Genomic DNA, 22,567 nt, shown 5'->3' with positions numbered 1-22,567 from the left:
ATCTAAAAAAAACAAAAAACAAAACAGCCTTTATCTTTCCTTGGACTCCTGACTGTACTCTATCTTGCATCGTGTTTTGAGCCTTGCCTCCTAAATCCCCTAACCTTCTTTGTATCTTCCAGAGTAAAGGTCATCAAACACCAAATTGTGGTTAGGATGAAGTCTCACATAGAGGTCAAGCCTGTCATCTACAGGAGACCCCTGGATAGATCAGAACGTGAGGGCCCAGTCCAATGCCCTGGCCCCTGGCCAGCAGGAAGTAGTTTTGATGAGGGAGCAGGAGGCTGGCTAAGGACAAAGCAAAAGCTGGCGCCTTGCACCCCCCTCACCCCACTCTCCATCCGCTCCCCCTCTGTCATATGTGTAGCATCCCTCAGGCAGCCCTGACTGCCATGAACAATAAGCAAATAGTTAACTTGCAGAGCTCACAATCCTGCTAGACAGGAGTCTCCCTTGGCTTACAAATGTCCTAAATCTCACTAACAAAGACGATTGGTAGCAGGATTGTGACACCCCACCAAAAAGTCTCCCAACTATCTTAATGTTAATGGCTGGTCTAAAGACAACATTGATCCACATCCTGGCACCTTGTAAGCCCTCTTTAGCATGTGAAAACTCCACTGAAACCTCCCTTCCCCTCACCTTCCCCCAACCGCAGGGTATATAAGGTGCCTACCCTCACAACCCAGAGCAGCCGCATCTCCACCTGCCCACGGGCCCTGTCCCCGTGCTCTAATAAATCACCTTTTGCACCAACGACATCTTAAGAATTCTTTCTTTAGGGGCGCCTGGGTGGCTCAGTGGGTTAAAGCCTCTGCCTTCGGCTCAGGTCATGATCCCAGGGTCCTGGGATCGAGTCCCGCATCGGGCTCTCTGCTCGGCGGGGAGCCTGCTTCCTCCTCTCTCTCTGCCTGCCTCTCTGCCTACTTGTGATCTCAGTCTGTCAAATAAATAAAATCTTAAAAAAAAAAAAAAAAAAGAATTCTTTCTTTAGTCGTCAGCTCTGAACCTCCTCATCCCACCGAACCTGACTTAGGTTCTGGGACTTCATCAGTTTGATCAATCACAAGTAGACAGAGAGGCAGGCAGAGAGAGAGAGGGAAGCAGGCTCCCTGCTGAGCAGAGAGCCCGATGCGGGACCCTGAGATCATGACCTGAGCAGAAGGTAGCGGCTTAACCTACTGAGCCACCCAGGCCCAGGCACCCAAGCCTCTGACTTTTGATTTCAGCTCCCGTAATGATCTCAGGGTCATGAGATCAAGTCCCACATCCCGATTCTCTCTCTTCATTTCCCTCTGCTCCTTCTCCCCCTGCATTCGTTTCCTCTCTCTCTCTCTCTTTTTAAAATATTTTATTTATTTATTTAACGGAGACACAGCAAGAGAAGGAATGCAAGCCCAGGGGCAGCGGGAGAGGTAGAAGCAGGCCTCCCGCTGAGTAGGGAGCCGATTCAGGGTTTGATCCCAGAGCCATCCTGACCTGAGCCCAAGGCAGACTTAACAACTGAGCCACCCAGGCGCCCCATTCTTTCTCTCTCTTAAAAAAAGTGTTCATTCAAGAGGACCTAATAGTGAGTCCTATAGAGTGACGCAGTGGTTAAATGCATGCCTCTAGAACCAGACTATCTGGGTTCAAATATGAGTTCTTTTACCTATTAGCAGTGCAACATTAGGAAGTTATTTAACTTTGTACATGTCAGTTTCCTCAACTATAAACTTGAGAAAAATACTTTATGGAGCTGTTATGGGGATTATTCAAACACACACATGAACATAGTATATATTAGCTACTGGCAAATAGTAACCACTATAAATGTTTGTTATTACTGTGTACCACACAGTATAAATTTTCAGGAAGTGGAAAAGCCCAAAAGCTTGTAAGATTTAACAAGGTGATGCTTCATTTTTTGTGGTATCAGGAAATTCAGTTGTTCTACAAAAGTAGTTTCCAGAAAATTCAATTTTATTACCTCTACTTAAGCTCCCAAAATTAACATTTTGATCTATTTTGAGTAGAAATCTTCATAAGAAAGTATATAGTCTATCTTTTTAAAAAACAGAAATAACACAATTCAATTTCTTTTTTAGATGTATCGGGAATGCAATTATGAACACCAATGATTATGGTAGTATAATAAAATGGCAACCAGGGTTAATACAATATATAAGAAATCTGAGCAATACCAAATAAATTTAGACTATATACTTTCGTTGAGTTCCTGGTTCCATTTTTCTCTTTCCTCCTTTTTTGTCTTAGGATACCCTTGAGCTGTGGTTAATTTGCCTGTTTCAAGTGCCTTTCTCCTTTCCAATATACTCCCTAGTGGAATGGGGATACAAATGCGTAAATACTCTGAGTGAGATTCTGAAGGCCTAGGTAAGAACAAAGTACATGAACTTTGATGTGCCAGCTTGGCAACATCTATTTTGGTCTTTTCTTCTTATTTCATCATTATTCATTAATTTATCAATTACTGATTTACTACTTTACACACAAAGCCCCGTCGGTGCTTGTGAATAAATAAATATTGCTTGGAAGGAATAAATGGTTACAATCATTCCTGAAGTAAATATCACTTTTATTATCTAATATTATGGCTAATGCAAGTTAACTGCAAACTGAAAAGGACTTATAAACCAAGGGTCCACATCCTCTCTCTTTCAGTTTTTCTTTTTTTCTCCCAAGTTTTGTTTTGCCTTGTTTTTTAAAGATTTTATTTATTTATTTGACAGTCAGAGATCACAAGTAGGCTGAGAGGCAGGCAGAGAGAGAGGAAGGGGAGCAGGTTCCCTGTGGAGTAAAGAGCCCAATATGGGGCTCCATCCCAGGGCCCTGGAATCATGACCCAAGCCGAAGGCAGAGGCTTTAGCCCACTGAGCCATCTCAGGCGCCCCATCTCCCAAATTTTTATTTAAATTGTCTTTCAGGGGTGCCTGGGTGGCTCAGTGGGTTAAGCCTCTGCCTCTGGCCCCTGGGATTGAGCCCCTGCATGGAGCCCCTAATCCTCACCCCCCAACCCTTATGGAGCTCTCTGCTCAGCGGGGAGCCTGCTTCCTCTCTCTCTCTCTCTCCCTCTCTGCCTGCCAAATAAATTTTTTAAAAATCTTTTAAAAAAATTGTCTTTCAGTTTTTCATTAGAAATCAAGCAAACTCCCTACAGTACTACGGTACAATGGAGTAGGTGAGGACATCAACAAGCTGACTAGGAAACACAACTAAAAAATGGGTTTCTTTTACAGGCATAAAAGGAAAGCCATAAATTACAACATTGTACAGTAAAAAGGAATCATTATTATTTATTAAGCACCTTCTGTGTGCTATGGGTCAAAGAATAATTTCTTCTTACATTTACCCTAGGAGGTCAAGAACACTCTTAATTTTTTGTTGGAAAAACAGGCTTACAAAGTTAGTTGCCAGAAGTAAACCAGCTGGATGGAATCCACATATGAGTCCTTCTACCTGACATCTTCGCCCTTCAGAAAATACTGAACAACCATTTCCTAGCATGACTTCAAGGTTTGGTACTCCAGAAGTTCCAAATAGATTAGCTTTAAAAGCTTCCCTTCACCTGCGCCCAACTCCACATAGCTTCAAAGAGGAAACAGTGGTAAGTTAGTGCCATCTGCTGACCATCTTCCTAAACATCAGGTTGGAGGACTGTCCTCGAATCAAGGACAAAGGGGGCCTTGTGCTATCTGAGGTCACCACCAGCCCCCAAGGACAGGCCCAGGAGGATGGTGAGCACCCACCTGTAGACCCCTTGGTCTCTCTCCTATACCAAGGCTGGGCAGCGACCTCCTAAGTGAGAAAGTGGTGGCAATCGGAGGCAGTCTAACCGAGAGATTTAAGAAATAAAGGCACAGAGTTCTACCACCACAGTGAAAATGCACTTCATTTCTGCAAATAAGCCTTATCACCTCCTGAGTCTAGCAATGAAAATACATTCCTGAGCCTAGTTCCAGATTTTGATAAAATAGTTCCAAACTATTTTATCAAAATCTTTAGGGGAAGGGCCTACATAAATTTTAACAAACACCTAGGTAGGTCATTCTTAAGAGGAGGGATGGGGGATCACTGCCTTCATGGAATGACAGCTTTTTTTTTTTTTTTTAAAGATTTTATTTATTTATTTGACAGAGATTGATCACAAGCAGGCAGAGTGGCAGGCAGAGAGAGAGAGAGAGAGGGGAGGAAGCAGGCTCCCTGCTGAGCAGAGAGCCCGATGCGGGACTCGATCCCAGGACCCTGAGATCATGACCCCAGCCGAAGGCAGCGGCTTAACCCACTGAGCCACCCAGGCGCCCGAGCTTTTTTTTTTTTTTTAAATAAACATATATTTTTATCCCCAGGGGTACGGGTCTGTGAATCGCCAGGTTTACACACTTCACAGCACTCACCAAAGCACATACCCTCCCCAATGTCCATAACCCCACCCCCTTTCTCCCAACCTCCCTCCCCCCAGCAACCCTCAGTTTGTTTTGTGAGATTGAGTCACTTATGGTTTGTCTCCCTCCCAATCCCATCTTGTTTCATTGATTCTTCTCCTACCCACTTAAGCCCGCATGTTGCATCACCACTTCCTCATATCAGGGAGATCATTTGATAGTTGTCTTTCTCCGCTTGACTTATTTCGCTAAGCATGATACGCTTTAGTTCCATCCATGTTGTCCCAAATGGCAAGATTTCATTTCTTTTGATGGCTGCATAGTATTCCATTGTGTATATATACCACATCTTCCTTATACATTCATTTGTTGATGGACATCTAGGTTCTTTCCATAGTTTGGCTATTGTGGACATTGCTGCTATAAACATTCGGGTGCATGTGCCCCTTCGGATCACTACGTTTGTATCTTTAGGGTAAATACCCAGTAGTGCAATTGCTGGGTCATAGGGCAGTTCTATTTTCAACATTTTGAGGAACCTCCATGCTGTTTTCCAGAGAGGTTGCACCAGCTTGCATTCCCACCAACAGTGTAGGAGGGTTCCCCTTTCTCCGCATCCTCGCCGGCATCTGGGAATGACAGCTTTTTAATCTCTGATGTGAGATATTTCTGGATAGGGTATGGAGATTCTGCAGACCCCTAAAATCTTACCAAATAAGGTAGACAAGTAATGAAAACAGTTGTGGAGATTAGGGTATGAGTCCTGGTTCTGCTGTGACCTTGGACAAGTCACTTAAACCCTCTATATCTTAATTTTCTCAGCTGCCCACACCAAAATGCAAATAATATCAATACCTCACTGTGTTGCTATGAGAATCAGATAGAAAATGGATGGGAAGTCACTCTGTAAAATTCTATACAATGTTTTAGCATAATTTTGAGTCTTATACTACCTATAAACATAAGCCCCCACCTTTTTCATTTTGATCCTTATTTTTTTAAAATATAAATGTTGAGTTCCTGTTACCTGCCTGGAAGGATCAATGTCTGCTAATCTGAAGGACTGGTGTCCAGCCATGAAAATGTAAGGTCTTTATTTAGAAGATATAGCGATTCCCAAGAGAATCATGGATCTCTAAGAGGATGTACCAGAATCTCTGATAAAGAAGGTGAGACTTTGATGTTTATCAAAGGGAGCCTGAGGTTTAAAAAAGCAATGACTGAGAAACACAAATTTTAAAATCAAGAGACCTGGGCTCTATTTTTCTCTCTGTTTCAGACTCATTATGTGACCTTTGTAGAGTCCCAACTTTTTATTTTTTAAGATTTTATTTATTTATTTGAGAGACAGTATGAGAGGGAGAGGGTCAGAGGGAGAAGCAGCCTCCCTGCTGAGCTGGGAGCCACACCTGGGCAGGTCCCAGGTCCTGAGATCAGGACCTGAGCCAAAGGCAGACAGACGCCCAACCAACCAAGCCACCCAGGTGTCGAGATCTGACTTTTTAAAGTCCTATTTCTTCATCTGAAAAATCCACTGCTTCATCAGATGACTCACTGAACTCTTTAACCTATAAAAATATTTTTCACTTAGTAACTCACAATGTTCAAAATCCTGGCAGATAGAATCAAGTATAAAAGGGGTTAAAAAAAATTTTTTTTACCCAAAATGGAGACAAAGAAAGATATATGCTTTCAGCTATGTAGGTCATAAAAGGTAAATAACACAGGACAAGGAGTCAGCTCCTCTAATTAAACTATTTTAGCTGAAAATTTACACTTGACTTTCTTTTTTAAAGTATCAATAACCTGTCAGAAGTGAGTTGAAAGTAGGTGTGATGTGGAAATTTTGTTCCAAAAAGTTGGTTTAAGTTATGACCATAGGATGATATCACCCTCCTGATAGAAGATCCATTTTATCACAGGGAAGGTCTCAAATGGCTCTCTGCTTCCAAACCCAAAACTTGAAGGAATGGTTTGAGAGCAACCTGACCAGAGGTTATCCATGCAGTGCCAAGTGAGAGAAGGTCTTAGTGTACTTCCTGAGCCTCCTAGCTCTTTGGCCGGACAGCAACTTCTGCTCCATCTCTTAACTATCTGGCCACACCTTGGAGCAAGAACAATGTCCCAACCTGTGAATTTCAGGTCAGGGAGCCTACGCTCCCAAAATGGAAGATGCTCCTTTGTCAAACAGCCAAGTGGTTCCTAAAGAATGATCCTTTATAGGTAACTGTGTGGCTCAGTCACTGGGCGACTGGCCTCAGCTCAGGTCATGATCCCCGGGTCCTGGGATCCTGGGATGGAGTCCCGCAGTATTGGGTTCCCTGGTCCGCGGGAAGCCTGTTCTCCCTCTCTCACTCCCTGTGCTTGTGTTCCTTCTCTTGGCTGTGTCTCTCTTTATTAAATAAATAAATAAAATCTTAAAAAAAAAAAAAAAAAAAAAAGGAACGATCCTTTACATTTAAACTCTTTCCCAAACAGATGTTATTGTGTTTAAACTTGACAACCCTCTGTGCTCCAGTACCAAAGAGGAAGTCTCCGTATATCCCCACAGTACAAGTTCCCCATTTTGAACACCACTCTAAGACTTACACTATTAAAGAGCCTAGCACCAAGTTACTGTGCCAATCCATGTTTATTGGGTACTGAGCCTAATAATCCAGGTATATTCTGTCCCATGTAGCATAGCTTTGGGATGATGCACTGAAACTACCAAATTCATGTTGCCTGTGTGATGAAACCATCACCCGTCTGATGCCAAAGCCACATGACCCTTGTTCACATTTTTGAGAAAAAGTCAAACTGAGTTGTGTACAGCTCTCCTTGTTTTGCACTCTCTAGGGCAAAGTCTATACTTTGCTAATCAGGCATCTCCTCAGAATTCCTTCTGGGACATTCATCAGTTGGTTAGGACATTCATCAGTTGGATTAACCATTGTATAAATTTATAGAATTTGTGTCTATTAACATCTCTTTGTGAATTATAATTTGTTCTGATTATATGTAGGAATTTCTAAAGACACCACCCCAGGTTTCTACCAAGCAAAAGCATTGTTGGAAAATGACTATTTAGTCATGTACTTACTGATTTTCTACTGTGTATTCAGCCCAAATGTATAAAGAAATACTTGCCTTCAAAGAGCTCAAAGTACAATTGGGAATACAAGCTAAACATAAAACATCAATCTGTAAATAAAATTAAATGCTTAATCATCCTGGGAATAATATAAGGATATATTATTACACAACAATATAAGGATATACCTGTTGTCATACCAGTGGAATATATTTTTGTTTTATTTGTTTATTGTGTCTTATCTTTCCCCACTAGAACAGAAGTTCCACAAGAGAAACTTTTTTTAAGTTCAGTGTTATTTCCTCAGCACCTGGCATGTAATTGGTCCTCAGTATTTGTTGACTAAATGAATGAGAAGTCAAATTCCTAGAATAGTCAGAGAAAAGGTAGTCTTCAGGTGAACCTTAACCGTACTTTATTCAGCTTGCGATCTATGGGTTTAAAGGAGAAACTTCTTTATTTCTATAATAAGAAGGAAACTGCATATAACTGAAATAGAAGGTGGGGTGGGATGAGAGGAATTTAAACAGGGTCCATGTGATCTGCTTAGCTCACTACTAAAAGAGCTTTATACTAAAATCTATGGTTTTCGAACACTGTTTTAAAGCAGAATAATTCTATTTTCCAACAAAACCCCAATAAATATAAAACAGATAAAAGCAATAGCCACTCCGAGTTAGGAGTGCTGTGGAAGAGGAAGCGGGGAGTCCATTTTAATCTTCTCACTCCCACCACAGAGCGATGGCTTCTGAGGGATTCTAGGAACACGGTTGGAAAACACTGGATTGAAGGAACTTTAGAGTCTCTCCTCTCTCAAAATTCTATTAATAGAGGCAGCTAAAGAATACCTAGGCTCCCTCCTGTTCTCTGCCACTTTCAGCTGAAGAAGTAGTGGGAGTCAGCTCCTTCAGAGAGAAAAACACGGAACACCTGTGTCCTGGGCCAAGGTCAATGCTCCTTCTCATGGCCAGACTCAGGGAACTAGATGCCACATTTCTTTGATCCATGACTGATGAGGGCAAAATCACTTGTGTGACTAGGCGAGACTCTAGATTTTCCCTCCTCTCCTTGCCCCCCACATAAGCTCAGAACTAAAGGCATCCCAGCTCACCTGGCAATTTCTTTGGGCTTTGGAGTTGATCAAAATCTTGCAAAGTAAATACCGTCTGATGCCAAGATAGTAAAAGAATCTGATTCATTTATCACCATCCTCCTTTTGTACAGCTGGTCGACCAGCTTTTAGCTGTCTGGAGAGGAACCAGCCCGGCAGACAGACGTCCAAAGGGTAAGAGAACTAGTTAACAGGGTGTGGCCAGGTTAAACCCTTAAAGGAACCCACAGAGAATCATAAAGCACGCAGGGACTAGCTAGAGCTGGAAGAGTTATCACCACTTGGCTTGAAAGAACAAGAGAACTGTCACCCATTAGCTGTACTTCAAGGGAATAGGTAAAAATACCGCTTCCACGTAACAAGTGTGGAAACTAAAAGAGAAGAAGATAAGGTACGTAAGATGTGGAAACCCCAGGGGAAGGAATTTATTGAATCTGAAGCATCTAGCAGCAGCCAAAGGATATTGAAGAGTACTGGGGCTGAGTAAGCCATCGGTCTCACTTTGACCTTCCCCCGCTACCAACCGAAAAAGGCGGGGACTGACCACGACCAGTTGGGACTACAACTCCCAGCATGCATCTCTTAGCGTCCTTAGCATATTTTTCGATGTTGGGATAAGTGGGCTTTCTGGGAGAATTGCATGTCGGGAATTGTAGTTGTCCCAATTGGGGCTGGCCGCCGGCCGTAACGTGCTCATTGGCGCCCAGGTCACCGCCCCCTTCCCCTCGCCGCTCGTCGGTGTATCACGCATGTACACGCAGCGCGTGCCCACGCCCCCTCCCTAGGCCTAGGACGCAGGCGCGCGCACGCTCCCCGGGCCCGGTAGGCGGAGGGCGGTGGGGGGGGGAAAGGAGGAGGGGAAGGGAGGGAGGGAGGGAGGGGGGTTAAGTGTCTACTCTACTGAGTAGACGGCAGTCGGGTACGAAGAGCGCGAAGGCCTGGCTGCCAGACGGGTGAACTCTGCACTGAGCCTAGGGTCGGCGGGAGGGTCCGGAGCCAAGTTAGCGCGCCCTGCGTATAGGAGTCGGGCCGCTGAGACCCGGAGGCCAACAGGGGGCAAAGCCCCGGCCTAGGCCCAGCGGAGATGTCCGGCTGCGGCGCTTGTACTTGCGGCACGGCCGCCGCGCGGCTCATCAGCTCTTCGCTGGCCTCCGCGCAGAGAGGTAACGAAGTAGTTCCTCACCTGAGCCAGTAGTGGCCCGCGAGTATACCAACCGCGGGGGGGATCCCGGGGAGGGCAAGAGGCTGGCCCCACCCTGAGGGTGTGAGGGGACGCGCGGCTTTTCGCCTGCCCCCCCGCCTTCCTCGTGGGATGGGGCTTTGCCCGCCTCTGGGGCAGCTGGTTCTTAGATTCGAAGTAAATCCCTTGTGCTCCCCCGCCCGCGCGCATTCAGGCCTCTTGACTTTGGGGCCGGAATGTGGCCACTTAGCAGAAACCCTGGAAGAGGTACGAAATGCTCCTTTCCTTAAAAAGTGTCCCCACACCCTACTCGGAGGTCCGCCGGCTACTGCCTCCCAGCCCGGCGGCGGCTTCTCCTGCGGAGTCGGGCCGGGTTCCCTTCCGGCCTGTCGGGTGCTCCGGGAAGGACTCGGGTGAGGGGCTGCCACTGTTGGGGCGCCCCGCCGAGCCGGCCGTCCCGGGCGCAGGCCGCGCGAGAGCCACCGTGTCACTGTCATTGTGCGGCCGCTTACGCCGGGGCATAAGCAGGGCTCACAACCAACCCTCTCGGCGCCGGGGAAACCTCGCGGCCCGCAGGGAAGCGGCCGGGGTGACTGGGGAAATTTTATCGCAGAAACTGTTTTTGAAGTACTTAAATGTCTCAGCAGTCTTTGGCCCGTTTTCCCAACTTGACGGTCCGATATAGTTTATTAAGTGTGGCGCCTGTTTACCTTTACTTTCTGTTGATCAGGAGCTGTTAAACAGTGTCATCCCAGCCAAGAGATTCCGGAAAAGAAACCATTTTCTTCTTCCCCAGATCTATGAATATCAGACTAGAGGCTAGATGTAATCACTTTTAGACCAATTAGTTTTATTTTGGCTTGTCAATTTAGGATGTTTGGGTAAATAAAAATCCCATTTTCCTGTATTTTAGGTTAATATAAATGCCCTTAGCATTTACTAAAGGTGTATTTTGGGACAGTTTAGTTCACAAAGCGGGATTAAATAAAGTAATGTGGGCAGAAGCATTTGTAAAGTAATACAGAAAAGTAGTTTCAAGACATTGTTAAACCTCAACAAGCAGATGTCTTTATTCCAGGAATTTGGGTTGAAACCGTTTGAAAGTGACATTTAAATTCATTTATTTGACATCTTTTTTGGGGACTCTACTATGTACTGGGCCCTGTTTTGGTGCTAGAGATAGAGTGGTGAACATGTCCTCATTTGCAAGTTTAAAATCTACAGAAGTAGGCAAAGAATAATTTATCATTTCTAGAAGTGGGTGAAGTGTGTTTGTGTTCCGTTTGGGCAGGGAAGACTTCTTTGACAGAGTTCTTTATCTGTTGGAGTGAGTTGTGCCATAAAATTGAATCATAGGGGGTGTGTGGTAATTCTTTCATTTTCAGAACAGCCACTGATTTAAAATTTTAATGTATAATTAGGTGAAGCAACAATTTAATGGCTTTAGATATGATCATTTATTATTATAAGTTTGTCAGAAGTTTTCAGAGATATTGAACCATTGTGTCTGCTGTAAATTAAGCTTAAAATATGGGACATTACTTCATATCATTGTGGAATTTATTATTTTTATATAACAGTGAAACAGCAAGTGGTTTTCACATTGATTTAAGACTTTCTCAGAGCTTCATTAACATAAAATGTTTATTGTCCATAGTAGAAACTCTTAAAGTGTAAACTAGTCTGCAATATAGAAATAATTTTCTTTAAGGTTAAAAAACTCCAGGAAGGTTATTTTTATTTAGGATTCTTGGAAAGAGGAAGAGAGGCAAAAGAAAAAGAAAAATCAGAATTGAACTTTAGCTAGTTTGTTATTATAGAGTTAAGAATTTTAGCAATATAATATAGGTAAACAAAAAATTTAATCAAAATAGTCTTATACCATGAAATTATACAATGGAGTAAAAATAAGATTTCAGACCTCTCTTGAAGTGTAGTGCTATTCTCTATTTCCGTTTGTTAGACTTAAAAAGAAATTTTTTTAAAGTTTTTAAAAAATTTGACAGAGAGAGTGAGAAAGAACATGAAAGGGGAGAGGGTCAGAGGGTGAAGCAGGCTCCTGGCGGCGGAGGCAGAGCAGGGAGCCGGTTGTGGGTCTTGATCCCAGGGTTCTGGGATCATGACCTGAGCTGAAGGCGGTTGCTAAACCAGCTGAGCCACCCAGGTACCTTAGACTTTAAAATTTTTAAATGCTAGTTTGAAAAATTATTTGGTAGATTGTCATGCTTGAACAGGATGTTTTCTTTTCCTGGTTGGCTATGTGTATCTTCAATTTAATGTGTTTTCCTACTGTTCTCATTGAATGTGAAACCTATAGTACAGTAGAAACTTTAAATATTTTCTCTACCCAAATTTCTGATACTTTTCAATCTGCATGTATTTTTGTACATATGTATAAGTATGTATATATTTTAATGCACTTTTCATAAATGTAAATTTGCATTCTAAATATGTACATTTAGGAATGCTTGATTCCATTTACAAAATTCTGAATGATAGTACTTGGTCTGAATTTGGTTGTGAGAAGTGTGGAATCACATGTAACACCCTTGATTTTTGGTTCTGTTCTGTCCATGTCCAGTGAAAGGGTGTCACCTCATGAGGGTGTAAGTGAAGATGTGAAGATGCTCAAACATGTTGATGTCCATAATTTTCATGATAGTTGTGTAATGTGCTTACCTTAACAGCTTTTAGCCAGAATTTAAGTCGTCTCTCTCTTTTGTTAAATACAGTACAAATTAAATAAGGCAAAGTGAATAAATGATAGCGCATCTTTATTTCTGAAATTGCAAACTTTTTTAAAAGACTTTACTTATTTATTAGAGAGGAAGAGCCAGCACAAGCAGGGGGGAAGGGCAGAGGGAAAGGGAGAAGCAGACTCCCCACTGAGCAGGGAGCATGATGGAGCAGAGCTCCATCCCAGGACCCTGAGATCAAGACCAGAACTGAAGGCAGCCACTTAACTGAATGAGCCACCCATGCACCCCTGCGAACTATTTCTTAAACATTTCTCTTTTCTTGGCATATTCTTTTTTAGACCAACAGACTAGCCTTAGTGAAAACTCATCAAACATTTTTGAACTTGAGGAAAGCTGTTATAGGAGTGATGTTATTTTTCTTCATTCAGAAGTACTCAGGGGTGCCTGGGTCACTCAGTCGGTTGAGCATCTCACCCTTGGTTTTGGTTCAGGTCATGATCTCAGCATGGTGAAATCAAGGCCCGAGTTGGAATTTGCTTGAGATTCTCTCCCTCTGCCCAGTCCCCTCCCCCGCCCTCAGTACGGGTACATTCTCTCTTGCAGATAAATCTTTAAAAATACATATATCATTTAAAAAGTATTCAGAATTCAGGAAATAATAACTTGGTCATAAAGTGAAAATTTGAGGGGCGCCTGGGTGGCTCAGTGAGTTAAAGCGTCTGCCTTCAGCTCAGGTCATGGTCTCAGGGTCCTGGGATCCAACCCAGAGTCCAGCTCTCTGTGCAGTGGGGAGCCTGCTTCCTCCTCTCTTTCTCTGCCTACCTCTCTGACTACTTGTGATCTGTCAAATAAATAAATAAATCTTTAAAGAAAATTAAAATCAAATGAAAATTTGAAATTAATAAAAGCAATAAGTGTGTAAGTTGCTGGCATTATTTGTTTTTGTTGAAATTTTTTTCAATTTTTGTTAGAAGTTAGAGACCAGGTGGTTAAGCAAGCATTTAACTTGATTTGCCATTTCATCAATTATTATACACTTAAATACTGTCACTTAAAAAAGATGGTAATTTAAAATTTTTCATTAGCTCTATTTCTAAAATTTAAAGGCCAGTTCATCTTTTAAGTTGAATCTTTTTTTATATTTTTATTTTTTAATTTTTATTTTAAAGATTTTTATTTATTTAAGAGAGAGAGAGAAAGAGAGCATGAGTGGGTAGGGGGAATAGGCAGAGGCAGAGGGAGAAGCCAATTCACCCCTGAGCAGGAACCTGACTGGATCTCTATCCCAGTATCGTGGGATCATTACCTGAGCCAAAGGCAGATGCTTAACCAACTGAGCTACTCCGGCGCCCCTGTTTTTTTAGAGAAAGCTTAGTTTAAGGTTGAATATAGGAATTCAGATACTTAAAAGTTGAATAAATTACTCTCCTAGTTCTCAATAGCCCTAAAATCAAAGTACCTTATTCTAGTATTTCTTTTTAAAAACAGCTACTCGGGGTGCCTGGGTGACTCAGTGGGTTAAAGCTTCTGCCTTCAGCTCAGGTCATGATCCCCAGGGTCCTGGGATCAAGCCTCACATCTCAGCAGGGAGCCTGCTTCCCTCTTTCTTTCTGTTTCTCTCTCTGCCTGCCTCTCTGCCTTCTTGTGATCTGTGTCTGTCAAATAAATAAGTAAAATATTAAAAAAAAATAAAATAAAAAATAAAAACAGCTGCTCTAAAACTCAGAACGTTTTATTTGTATGACAAAAGTTTTGTAAATGGTTTAGCTTTTAACCATCTTCTCTTGTTGCTGCCAACTATTCTTTCGAAATATACTTTACAGAAGTACTTCCCCCTTTTTTTTTTAAAAAGATTTTATTTACTTATTTGAGAGAGAGACAATGAGAGAGAGCATGAGCGAGGAGAAGGTCAGAGGGAGAAGCAGACTCCCCATGGAGCTGGGAGCCCGATTCAGGACTCGATCCCGGGACTCCGGGATCATGACCTGAGCTGAAGGCAGTCGTCCAACCAACTGAGCCACCCAGGTGTCCCCACTTCCCTTTTATTATAGGGGTTTTTCTCCTGGGGTTCACAGGCCTCCAGTGTGTCCAGAGGGATAGAATTCATAAGTTGTTAATTTTATTTTCACTAATCACTAACTGAAATGTAGTATTTCCTTCAATTTTGAATGGAGGCAACAACCCACAGTAGTATTTGCAGTATCTGTGAATTTGTCACCAATCAAAATCACAGATATTTTCTTACCACATTACAGTTGTGCGTATCTCAAGGTACTGTTGTGTATACTTTACACTACTTTGAGATCATGGTAGTTATTTAAAAAGCTGTTAAGGGGGCACCTGGGTGGCACAGTCTGTTATGCATGAGCCTTTGGCTCAGGTCAACCTCTTTATCCATTCATCTATTGTTGGACACTTGGGCTGCTTTCATAGTTTGGTTATTGTAAATAGTGCTACAATAAAACTAGGGGTGCATATATCCATTTGAATTAGTATCCTTGCATTTTTTGGGTAAACACCCAGTAGTAGTGGGTACTGGATCATAGGGTAGTGCTATTTTTAATTTTTTGAGGGAACTGCATACTGTTTTCCACAGTGGCTGTACCGGGTTGTATTTCCACCAGCAGTGTAGAGGGTTCCTTTTTCTCCAAATCCTTGCTAATGCCTGTAGTTTTCTTGGGTTTTTGATTTTAGACATTTGACAGGTGTGAAGTGATCTCATCGTAGTTTTGATTTAATTTCCCTGATGATGACTTATATGGAGCATCTTTTTGTGTGTGTATTGGCCATCTGGATGTCGTCTTTGGAGAAATGTCTGTTCATGTGTTTTGCCCATTTTTTAAATTTAATTTTTTAATTATTCATTTATTTGACAGAGATCACAAGTAGGCAGAGAAAAGGGGAAGCAGCCTCCCCACTAAAGCAGGCTCCCCGCTGATCAGAGAGCCCAATGCGGGGCTCCATCCCAGGACCCTGGAATCATGACTTGAACCGAAGGCAGAGGCTTTAACCCACTGAGCTACCCAGGCACTCCTGTTCTGCCCATTTTTAAATTGGATTATTTATTTTTAGTTTTGAGTTGTATCTGTTCTTTATATATTTTAGATATGAACCCTTTATCAGTATGTGATTTGGGAATGAAAATCTTCTCCCATTCATCAGGTTGCCTTTTAGTTTTGTTGATTATTTCCTTCACTGTGCAGAAACTTTTATTTTGATGCAGTCCCAATAGTTTATTTTTGCTTTTATTTCCCTTGCCTCAGGAGACATATGTAGAGAAATGTAGCTATGGCTGATGTCAGAGAAATTATTGCTTGTGCTCTCTTCAAGGATTTTTATGGTTTCAGGTCTCACATTTAAGTGTTTAATCCATTTTGAATTTACTTTTGTGTATGGTGAAAGAAAGTGGCCCCGTTTCATTCTCTGAAGTGTTGCTGTCCAGTTTTCCCAATACCATTTGTTGACTGTCTTTTTCCCATTTTGTGTTCATTCCTGCTTTATTGAAGATTAATTGACCATATAATTTGGGTTTATTTCTGGGTTTTCCATATTGATCTAAGTATTTCTTTTTATGTCAGTACCATACTGTTTTAATTATTGCAACTTTGTAGTATAACTTAAAGTTTGGAATTGTGATACCTCCAGTTTTCTTTTTCTTTTTAAAGATTTCTTTGGTATTTGGGGTCTTTTGTGGTTCCACAAAATTTTAGGACTGTTTGTTTTAGTTCTTTGAAAAATGCTGTTGATATTTTGATAGGGATTGCATTAAATCTGTAGATTGCTTTGGGGTAGTATGGACGTTTTAATAGTATTCTTCCAACCCATGAGTGTTTTTTAGTTTTCAGAGTATAGGTCTTTTCACCTCTTTGGTTAAGTTTATTCCTAGATATTTCATTGTTTTTGGTGCAATTGTAAATGGGATTTTTTTTTTTTTTAATTAAACTCTCTGCTGCTTTTTTTTTCCCCCAAAGATTTTATTTACTTATTTTGTTGGTGGCAGGGGGTAGCACAAGCAGGGGGAGCCGGAGAGGAAGAAGCAGGCTCCTTGATAAGCTGGGAACCTGGTGAAGGGCCCCATCCCAGGACCCGGGATCATGACTCAAACTGAAGGCAGACATTTAACCAACTGAACCACGCAGGCACCCCTGCTGCTTCATTTTTTAGCATACAGGGAGGGCTACAGCAGATTTCTGTACATTGATTTAGTATCCTGTGACTTTACTGAATTCATTTATCTGTTCTAGCTTTTTGGTGCAGTCTTCAGAGTTCTATATATTTAGTATCAGGTCTTCTGCAGATAGAGTTTTACTTTTTTGCCAGTTTGGATGCATTTTATTTATGTTGTCAAATTGCTACAGCTAGGACTTCCAATACTGTGTTGAATAAAAGTGGTAGGAGTGGACATCACCTTAGGGGAAAAGCTCTTAGTTTTTCACCATTGAGTATGATGTTGGCAAAAAGCAGATTTTAAAAATATTTTGATAACTACTTCAAATTGGTTTCCTTTGTTATGTATTTTATTCTGTACATTTAAAAACATTATTTTGAGAAGGGGTCCATAAATACACTTTACCAGACTCCCAAAGGAGTTCATGGCACAAAAAATGTTTCAAACTTCTAATGACTACAGTGATTTCTGTGAAGATTGTATAACCTTGATGAGTAAGTAATCATTTAAACTGTTCAGTATGGTGGCTTAAAAGGTGTAGTTCCCTGGGATGCCTAGGTGGCTTAGACGGTTGGGTGTCTGCCTTTGGCTCAGGTCATGATCCTGCAGTCTGGGATCAAGCCCAGTGTTGGGCTCCTTGTTTGGCGGGGACCCTGCTTCTCCCCCTGCCTGCCGCTCCCCCTACTTGTGCATGCGTGCTCTCCCTCTGTCAGATAGATAGATGGATTGATTGATTGATTGTGGTTCCCAAGGTTGCTTGGATGATTCAGTTGGTTGAGTGTCTGACTCTTGTGTTTTGGCTCAGGTCGTGATCTCAGGGTTTGGATTGATCCCCTTGTGGGGTTCCGTGCTCACTGGGGAGTCTGCTTGAGATTCTTTCTCTGCCTCTCCCTCTGCCCCTCCCCATGCTTGCGTGCACCATGCTTTCTCTTTCCAAAATAAATAAATCTTTTTTTTTTAAGATCTTTATTTATTTATTTATTTATTTATTTTTAGATTTTTATTTATTTATTTGACAAAGAGAGACAGCGAGGGAGCACAAGCAGGGGAGGGAGAAACAGGAGTAGGGAGCCCAATTCGGGGCTCAATCCCAGGACTCCGGGATCACGACCCAGGCTTAAGGCAGACACCCAATGACTGAGACACCCAGGCACCCCTAAAATAAATACATCTTAAAAAAAAAAAATGTAGTGCCCAGACCATCATCATTAGTATAACCTGGCAATTTGTTAGAAATAAATTCTTTGGTCCAACTTCAGCCCTTCTGAGTCAGAACCAGGGCATATTTCTTGCAGTCTGTTTTTTTGTTTGTTTTGTTTTTTGTTTTTTTTTTGCAGTCTGTTTTATTTTAACAAGCTCTTCAGGTAATTCTGGTGCATGTTCAAGTTTGAGAAGCACTGGTGTAGTATTTATGGCATCTTCTTGGTACAGCCCATAGATTACAGAACGTTAAAACTGCATCAGGGCTAGCAAAGAAATTTTTTTAAAAAGATTTTTGTCTATTTAAAAGAGAATGAGTGAGGGAGAGAACATGAGCAGGGAGAGGGGGAAAGAGCACTGATTTTTTTTTTTCTATTCAGAATAAGTAGACTTTAAAAGGCTCATGTTCATAATTTTTATTTCTCTTAAATTCCTGAAGATAGGGGCGCCTGGGTGGCTCAGTGGGTTAAGCCGCTGCCTTCGGCTCAGGTCATGATCTCAGGGTCCTGGGATCGAGTCCCGCATCGGGCTCTCTGCTCAGCAGGGAGCCTGCTTCCTCCTCTCTCTCTCTGCCTGCCTCTCTGCCTACTTGTAATCTCTCTCTGTCAAATAAATAAATAAATCTTTAAAAAAAAAAAAAAAAAGTTTAAAAAAATAAATAAATAAAAAAATAAATTCCTGAAGATAATTTCCTTTCAGCTTATTTTCTAATAACATTAGATATTGTAAATTGATAAACAGTGTTTTGAAAGATATATTTTATTGTAAATGGGATATAATATACTGTGATACTTTAGGATTAAGTTTTATTAAATCTTTTATTTATTAAGATTTTATTTATTTGTCAGAGAGAGCGCATGCACTCAAGCAGGGGGAAGCAGCAGGCTCCCTGCTAAGCAAGAAGCCCGGTTTGCGACTCCATCCTGGGCCGCTGGGATCATGACCAAAGCCAAAGGCAGATGCTTATCGGACTAAGCCATCTAGGCATACCAGGGTTAAGTTTTATTCTAAAACATCTAAGTGCAAATAGTCTTATGTAAAGCTTGTTGTAATTGTAGTTTTCTTTGTGAATACATTGTAAAGTTTCAATAAAAAGTTACATTTGTTACGTAGATTATAATAAATTATTCTATTCTGCCATTCATACTGATTTATGGATATTTTCTTTTTTCCATTTTTTAAAAATTTGAATTCCATTAATTAACATATAATCTATTGATTTCAGAGGTGTAGAGGTCATTGTTTCAACACTCTTATGTAATACCCAATGCTCATTACATTGTGTCCTAAATGTTTATCACCCAGTTACCTCATCTTCCTACCTCCCTCCCTTCCAGCAACTTTCAGTTTGTCTCCTTTTTAAAAATTTTTTATATTTTATTTATTTATTTGACAGAAATCAACAGAGGGAATACAAGCAGGGGGAGTGGGAGAGCGAAAAACAGGCTTCCCACTGAGCAGAGAGCCTGATGTTGGGCTCCTGGGATCATGACCTGATCCGAAGGCAGATGCTTAATGAACTGAGCCACCCGGGTGCCCCATTCAGTTTGTTTCCTATGATTAAGAATTTCTTAGAGTTTGTCTCTCTCTCCGGTTTTGTCTTGTTTTATTTTTTCCTCCCTTCCCCTATGACCCTTTTTTTTGTTTCTTAAATTCCACACATGAGTGAGGTCATGTGATAATTATGTTTCTCTGATTGACTTATTTCAATTTGCATAATATCCTCTAGTTCTACCCAAATGGCAGGATTTCATTTTTTTTTTTAAGATTTTATTTATTTATTTGACAGAGATCACAAGTAGGCAGAGAGGCAGGCAGAGAGAGAGAGAGGAGGAAGCAGGCTCCCTGCCGAGCAGAGAGCCCAATGCGGGACTCGATCCCAGGACCCTGAGATCATGACCTGAGCCGAAGGCAGCGGCTTAATCCACTGAGCCACCCAGGCGCCCGGATTTCATTTTTTTGATGGCTGAGTAGTATTCCATAATTTATGGATGTTTTCAAACACACATAAAATAGAACAAGGGACACCTAAATACCCATCACCCAGCCTTAGTGTCCATTAACTTTCTGTATTCTTGATTTCATCTGTTCTTTCCCCCATTACTGTTTCTAGATTTGCTTTTTAGATTGACAGTCTTTAAACCATATTATGTCCTTTGAAAAACATTAACGTGTAGCTTAAAATTCATGAACTACCTTAAATCTCATTCTAATGAGAGTAATGGCTATCATTTACTGCAAAAAAAAAAAAAGGAAATGTTACACTTGAGAAAATTTGAAATGTTTTTTGAAAACATCACTTAAGAAAACATCAAATGTAGTTTATTTTTTTAATATTAATTTCAAGTTTAATAGTGTTAAGCAAAATTTTCCAGCCTGTGAATTAAGGGCTAGTATTGTCATAAACCTTAATCCTTTTTTAGTGCTGCTTGTGAATTTATATAGAGATGAGACAATTTATTTATATCTTTCCTGATAAGTCTAATGTCTTTACTTTTGTGTTTTTTGGGATTAGAGATGTGCTAGGGCAATAAATGGCTTAAAAAAAAAAAAAAAACCCTAATTCTAGGGTGTCTTGGTGGCTCAGTGGGTTAAGCCTCTGCCGTCGACCCAGGTCATGATCTCAGGGTCCTGGGATGGAGCCCCACATCAGGACTCTCTGCTCAGCGGGGAGCCTGCTTCCCCTTCTCTGTCTGCCTTCCTCACTGCCTACTTGTGATCTCTTTCTCTGTCTGTCAAATAAATAAATAAAATCTTAAAAAAAAAAAACAGTTCTAACAGTGTACACAAATGTGTTGGAAAACTGGAGTTAATAAAAATCAGTCAGTTATATAACTAAGCAGTTGCTTTTGAATAGTTTGCAGGACACTATTTATTTTGTTTCTTTCTTTCTTTTTTTTTTTTTTTTTTAAGACGGAAAGGGAGTGGGGAGGGGTAGAAGAGAGAGAGACCAAATCTTAACTTACACTCCATGCCCAGCACAGGGCCCAGTGCAGGGCTCAATCTCACAACCCTAAGATCCTGACCTGAGCTGACGTAGAGAGTCAGATGTTTAACTGACTGAGCCACCCAGCTGCCTCTTAGAGGACATAATTTTAAACCAGTTTTTGTGTTTGGATACAATGTGTACATCTGTGTATAATCTCTTAAAAGACCTAACAGGTATAGAAATAAAAATTTAAAGCCGGAGTTGAGAATTTTGCAGGGAGTAAAATGAGGGAGATAAAATTAGTTTTTAAAATTTATTTAACTATCAACTTTAAAACCTTGCCCCCTTTTTGTTACTACCTGCTAACCCCTAACCGTGCTCTGATACTGCTAGGAAACTTTCTTCTTTGGCTATTCATTAAGATTCATTAATGTATATTAGTTTATGCAGGGTTGTGAGTAGTCCTACAGTACTCAGTACTGAAACCTGTGGAATTTTGTTTAACCTAAGACCATTTGATATTCTTGTGTGGGGAACATGCTTGGGAAATGCTGCCTTAGAATATGCAGTGTGACTCTTCTGCCACTGTCTGATTTATTTAGGGGTTTATTTTGTATTAATATGAGAAAAACCAGGGATCAGCCAACTGATTCCATGGACCAAAGCTGGCAACACCCATTTGTTTATGTATTGTTTGTTTTCATGTTACAGAGTAGTTAGAACTGAGACTACAAGGCCCAGAAAGCTGGAAATACTTATTATCCTGGTCCTTTACATAAAAAGTTTGCCATAGAAGTCAGTGATTAACCTTTACCTTTTTAATAATTTTAACTTCCAATATGGTAAAAGGTTAAAAAGTTGAAAGTAGGGGCACCTGATGGCTCAGTAGGTTAAAGCCTCTGCCTCTGGCTCAAGTCATGGTCCCAGCGTCAAGTCATTCTCCCAGGGTCCTGGGATTGGAGCCCCGTATCGGGCTCTCTGCTGAGTGGGGAGCCTGCTTTCCCCCTTTCTCTGCCTACTTCTGATCTCTTTTTGTCAAATAAACAAAATCTTCAAAAAAAAAAAAAAAGTTGTAAGTATAGTGGTTGTACAATATTCACTGAATTGAGGTTTTTTTTATAGTATTGAAACATTTCATTTAAATAGTTTAATCAACAGTCCATAACCTTTTAAAGAACATTTGAAGTTTCTTTTCATTGTTGCATATATTACCCCCAGTAGTCAGAAACAGCTAAGAGTTTATGTCAGTTGCTTATTTTCATTGGTAGAAATACTGTAAGAATAAGAATATATGGTATAAATGGCCTTTTTCCCCTGCAGGTGAGACAGATGTTGAGCTGCTTATCTCACATACTTTCAAAGAGCCACTCATTGTTAGAACCTGGGTGGTCTTTCCTCATTTCCAAACAACAGGCCCAAACTGAAACACCTTTATTTACCTGGAATCTGTAGGCCCAGGTCTGGCCTATTTTTTTTTTTTTTTAAGATTTTATTTATTTATTTGACAGACAGAAATCACAGTCAGAGAGGCAGGCAGAAAGGGAGGGAGGAAGCAGGCTCCCTGCTGAGCAGAAAGCCCGACTAGGCTCAATCCCAGGACCTGGGATCACTACCCGAGCCTAAGGCAGAGGATTTAACCCACTGAGCCACCCAGGCGCCCCATGTCTGGCCTATTTTTACGGGGGCTTTGCCTTTGATGGTGTTACTATTTTCTCTACCATTTTGTTACTACTGCTGTGAAAACTAAAGGTTTTTCAACCTTCTTTATACTTAAGGAACATTTGTTTTCAGGGAATTTATTGAAGTCATTAATATTTGATGT

General features: G+C 41.2%; 1 protein-coding gene across 3 annotated transcripts in view; it reads left to right on the top strand.

Annotated features, from left to right (window-relative positions):
- Nucleotides 1-9,450: 9,450 nt before the first annotated feature.
- Nucleotides 9,451-22,567, top strand: part of CLPX (caseinolytic mitochondrial matrix peptidase chaperone subunit X) — a 44,824-nt gene continuing 31,707 nt past the window's right edge. Inside the window, exon 1 of one of the 3 annotated variants that reach the window (XM_059180813.1) lies at nt 9,451-9,732. In XM_059180813.1, coding sequence (XP_059036796.1) covers nt 9,654-9,732 — 79 coding nt within the window. In that variant the 5' untranslated portion in view covers nt 9,451-9,653. Of the gene's footprint in view, nt 9,733-9,883; nt 10,017-22,567 lie in introns of those variants that run through there. The other 2 variants (XM_059180811.1, XM_059180814.1) reach the window with 2 other exon arrangements.

This window comes from Mustela lutreola, chromosome 7, assembly GCF_030435805.1.
Source record: "Mustela lutreola isolate mMusLut2 chromosome 7, mMusLut2.pri, whole genome shotgun sequence".
Taxonomy (NCBI): domain Eukaryota; kingdom Metazoa; phylum Chordata; class Mammalia; order Carnivora; family Mustelidae; genus Mustela; species Mustela lutreola.
Note: the sequence above shows the minus strand (reverse complement) of the source record. Positions and strands in the feature narration are given on the sequence as shown.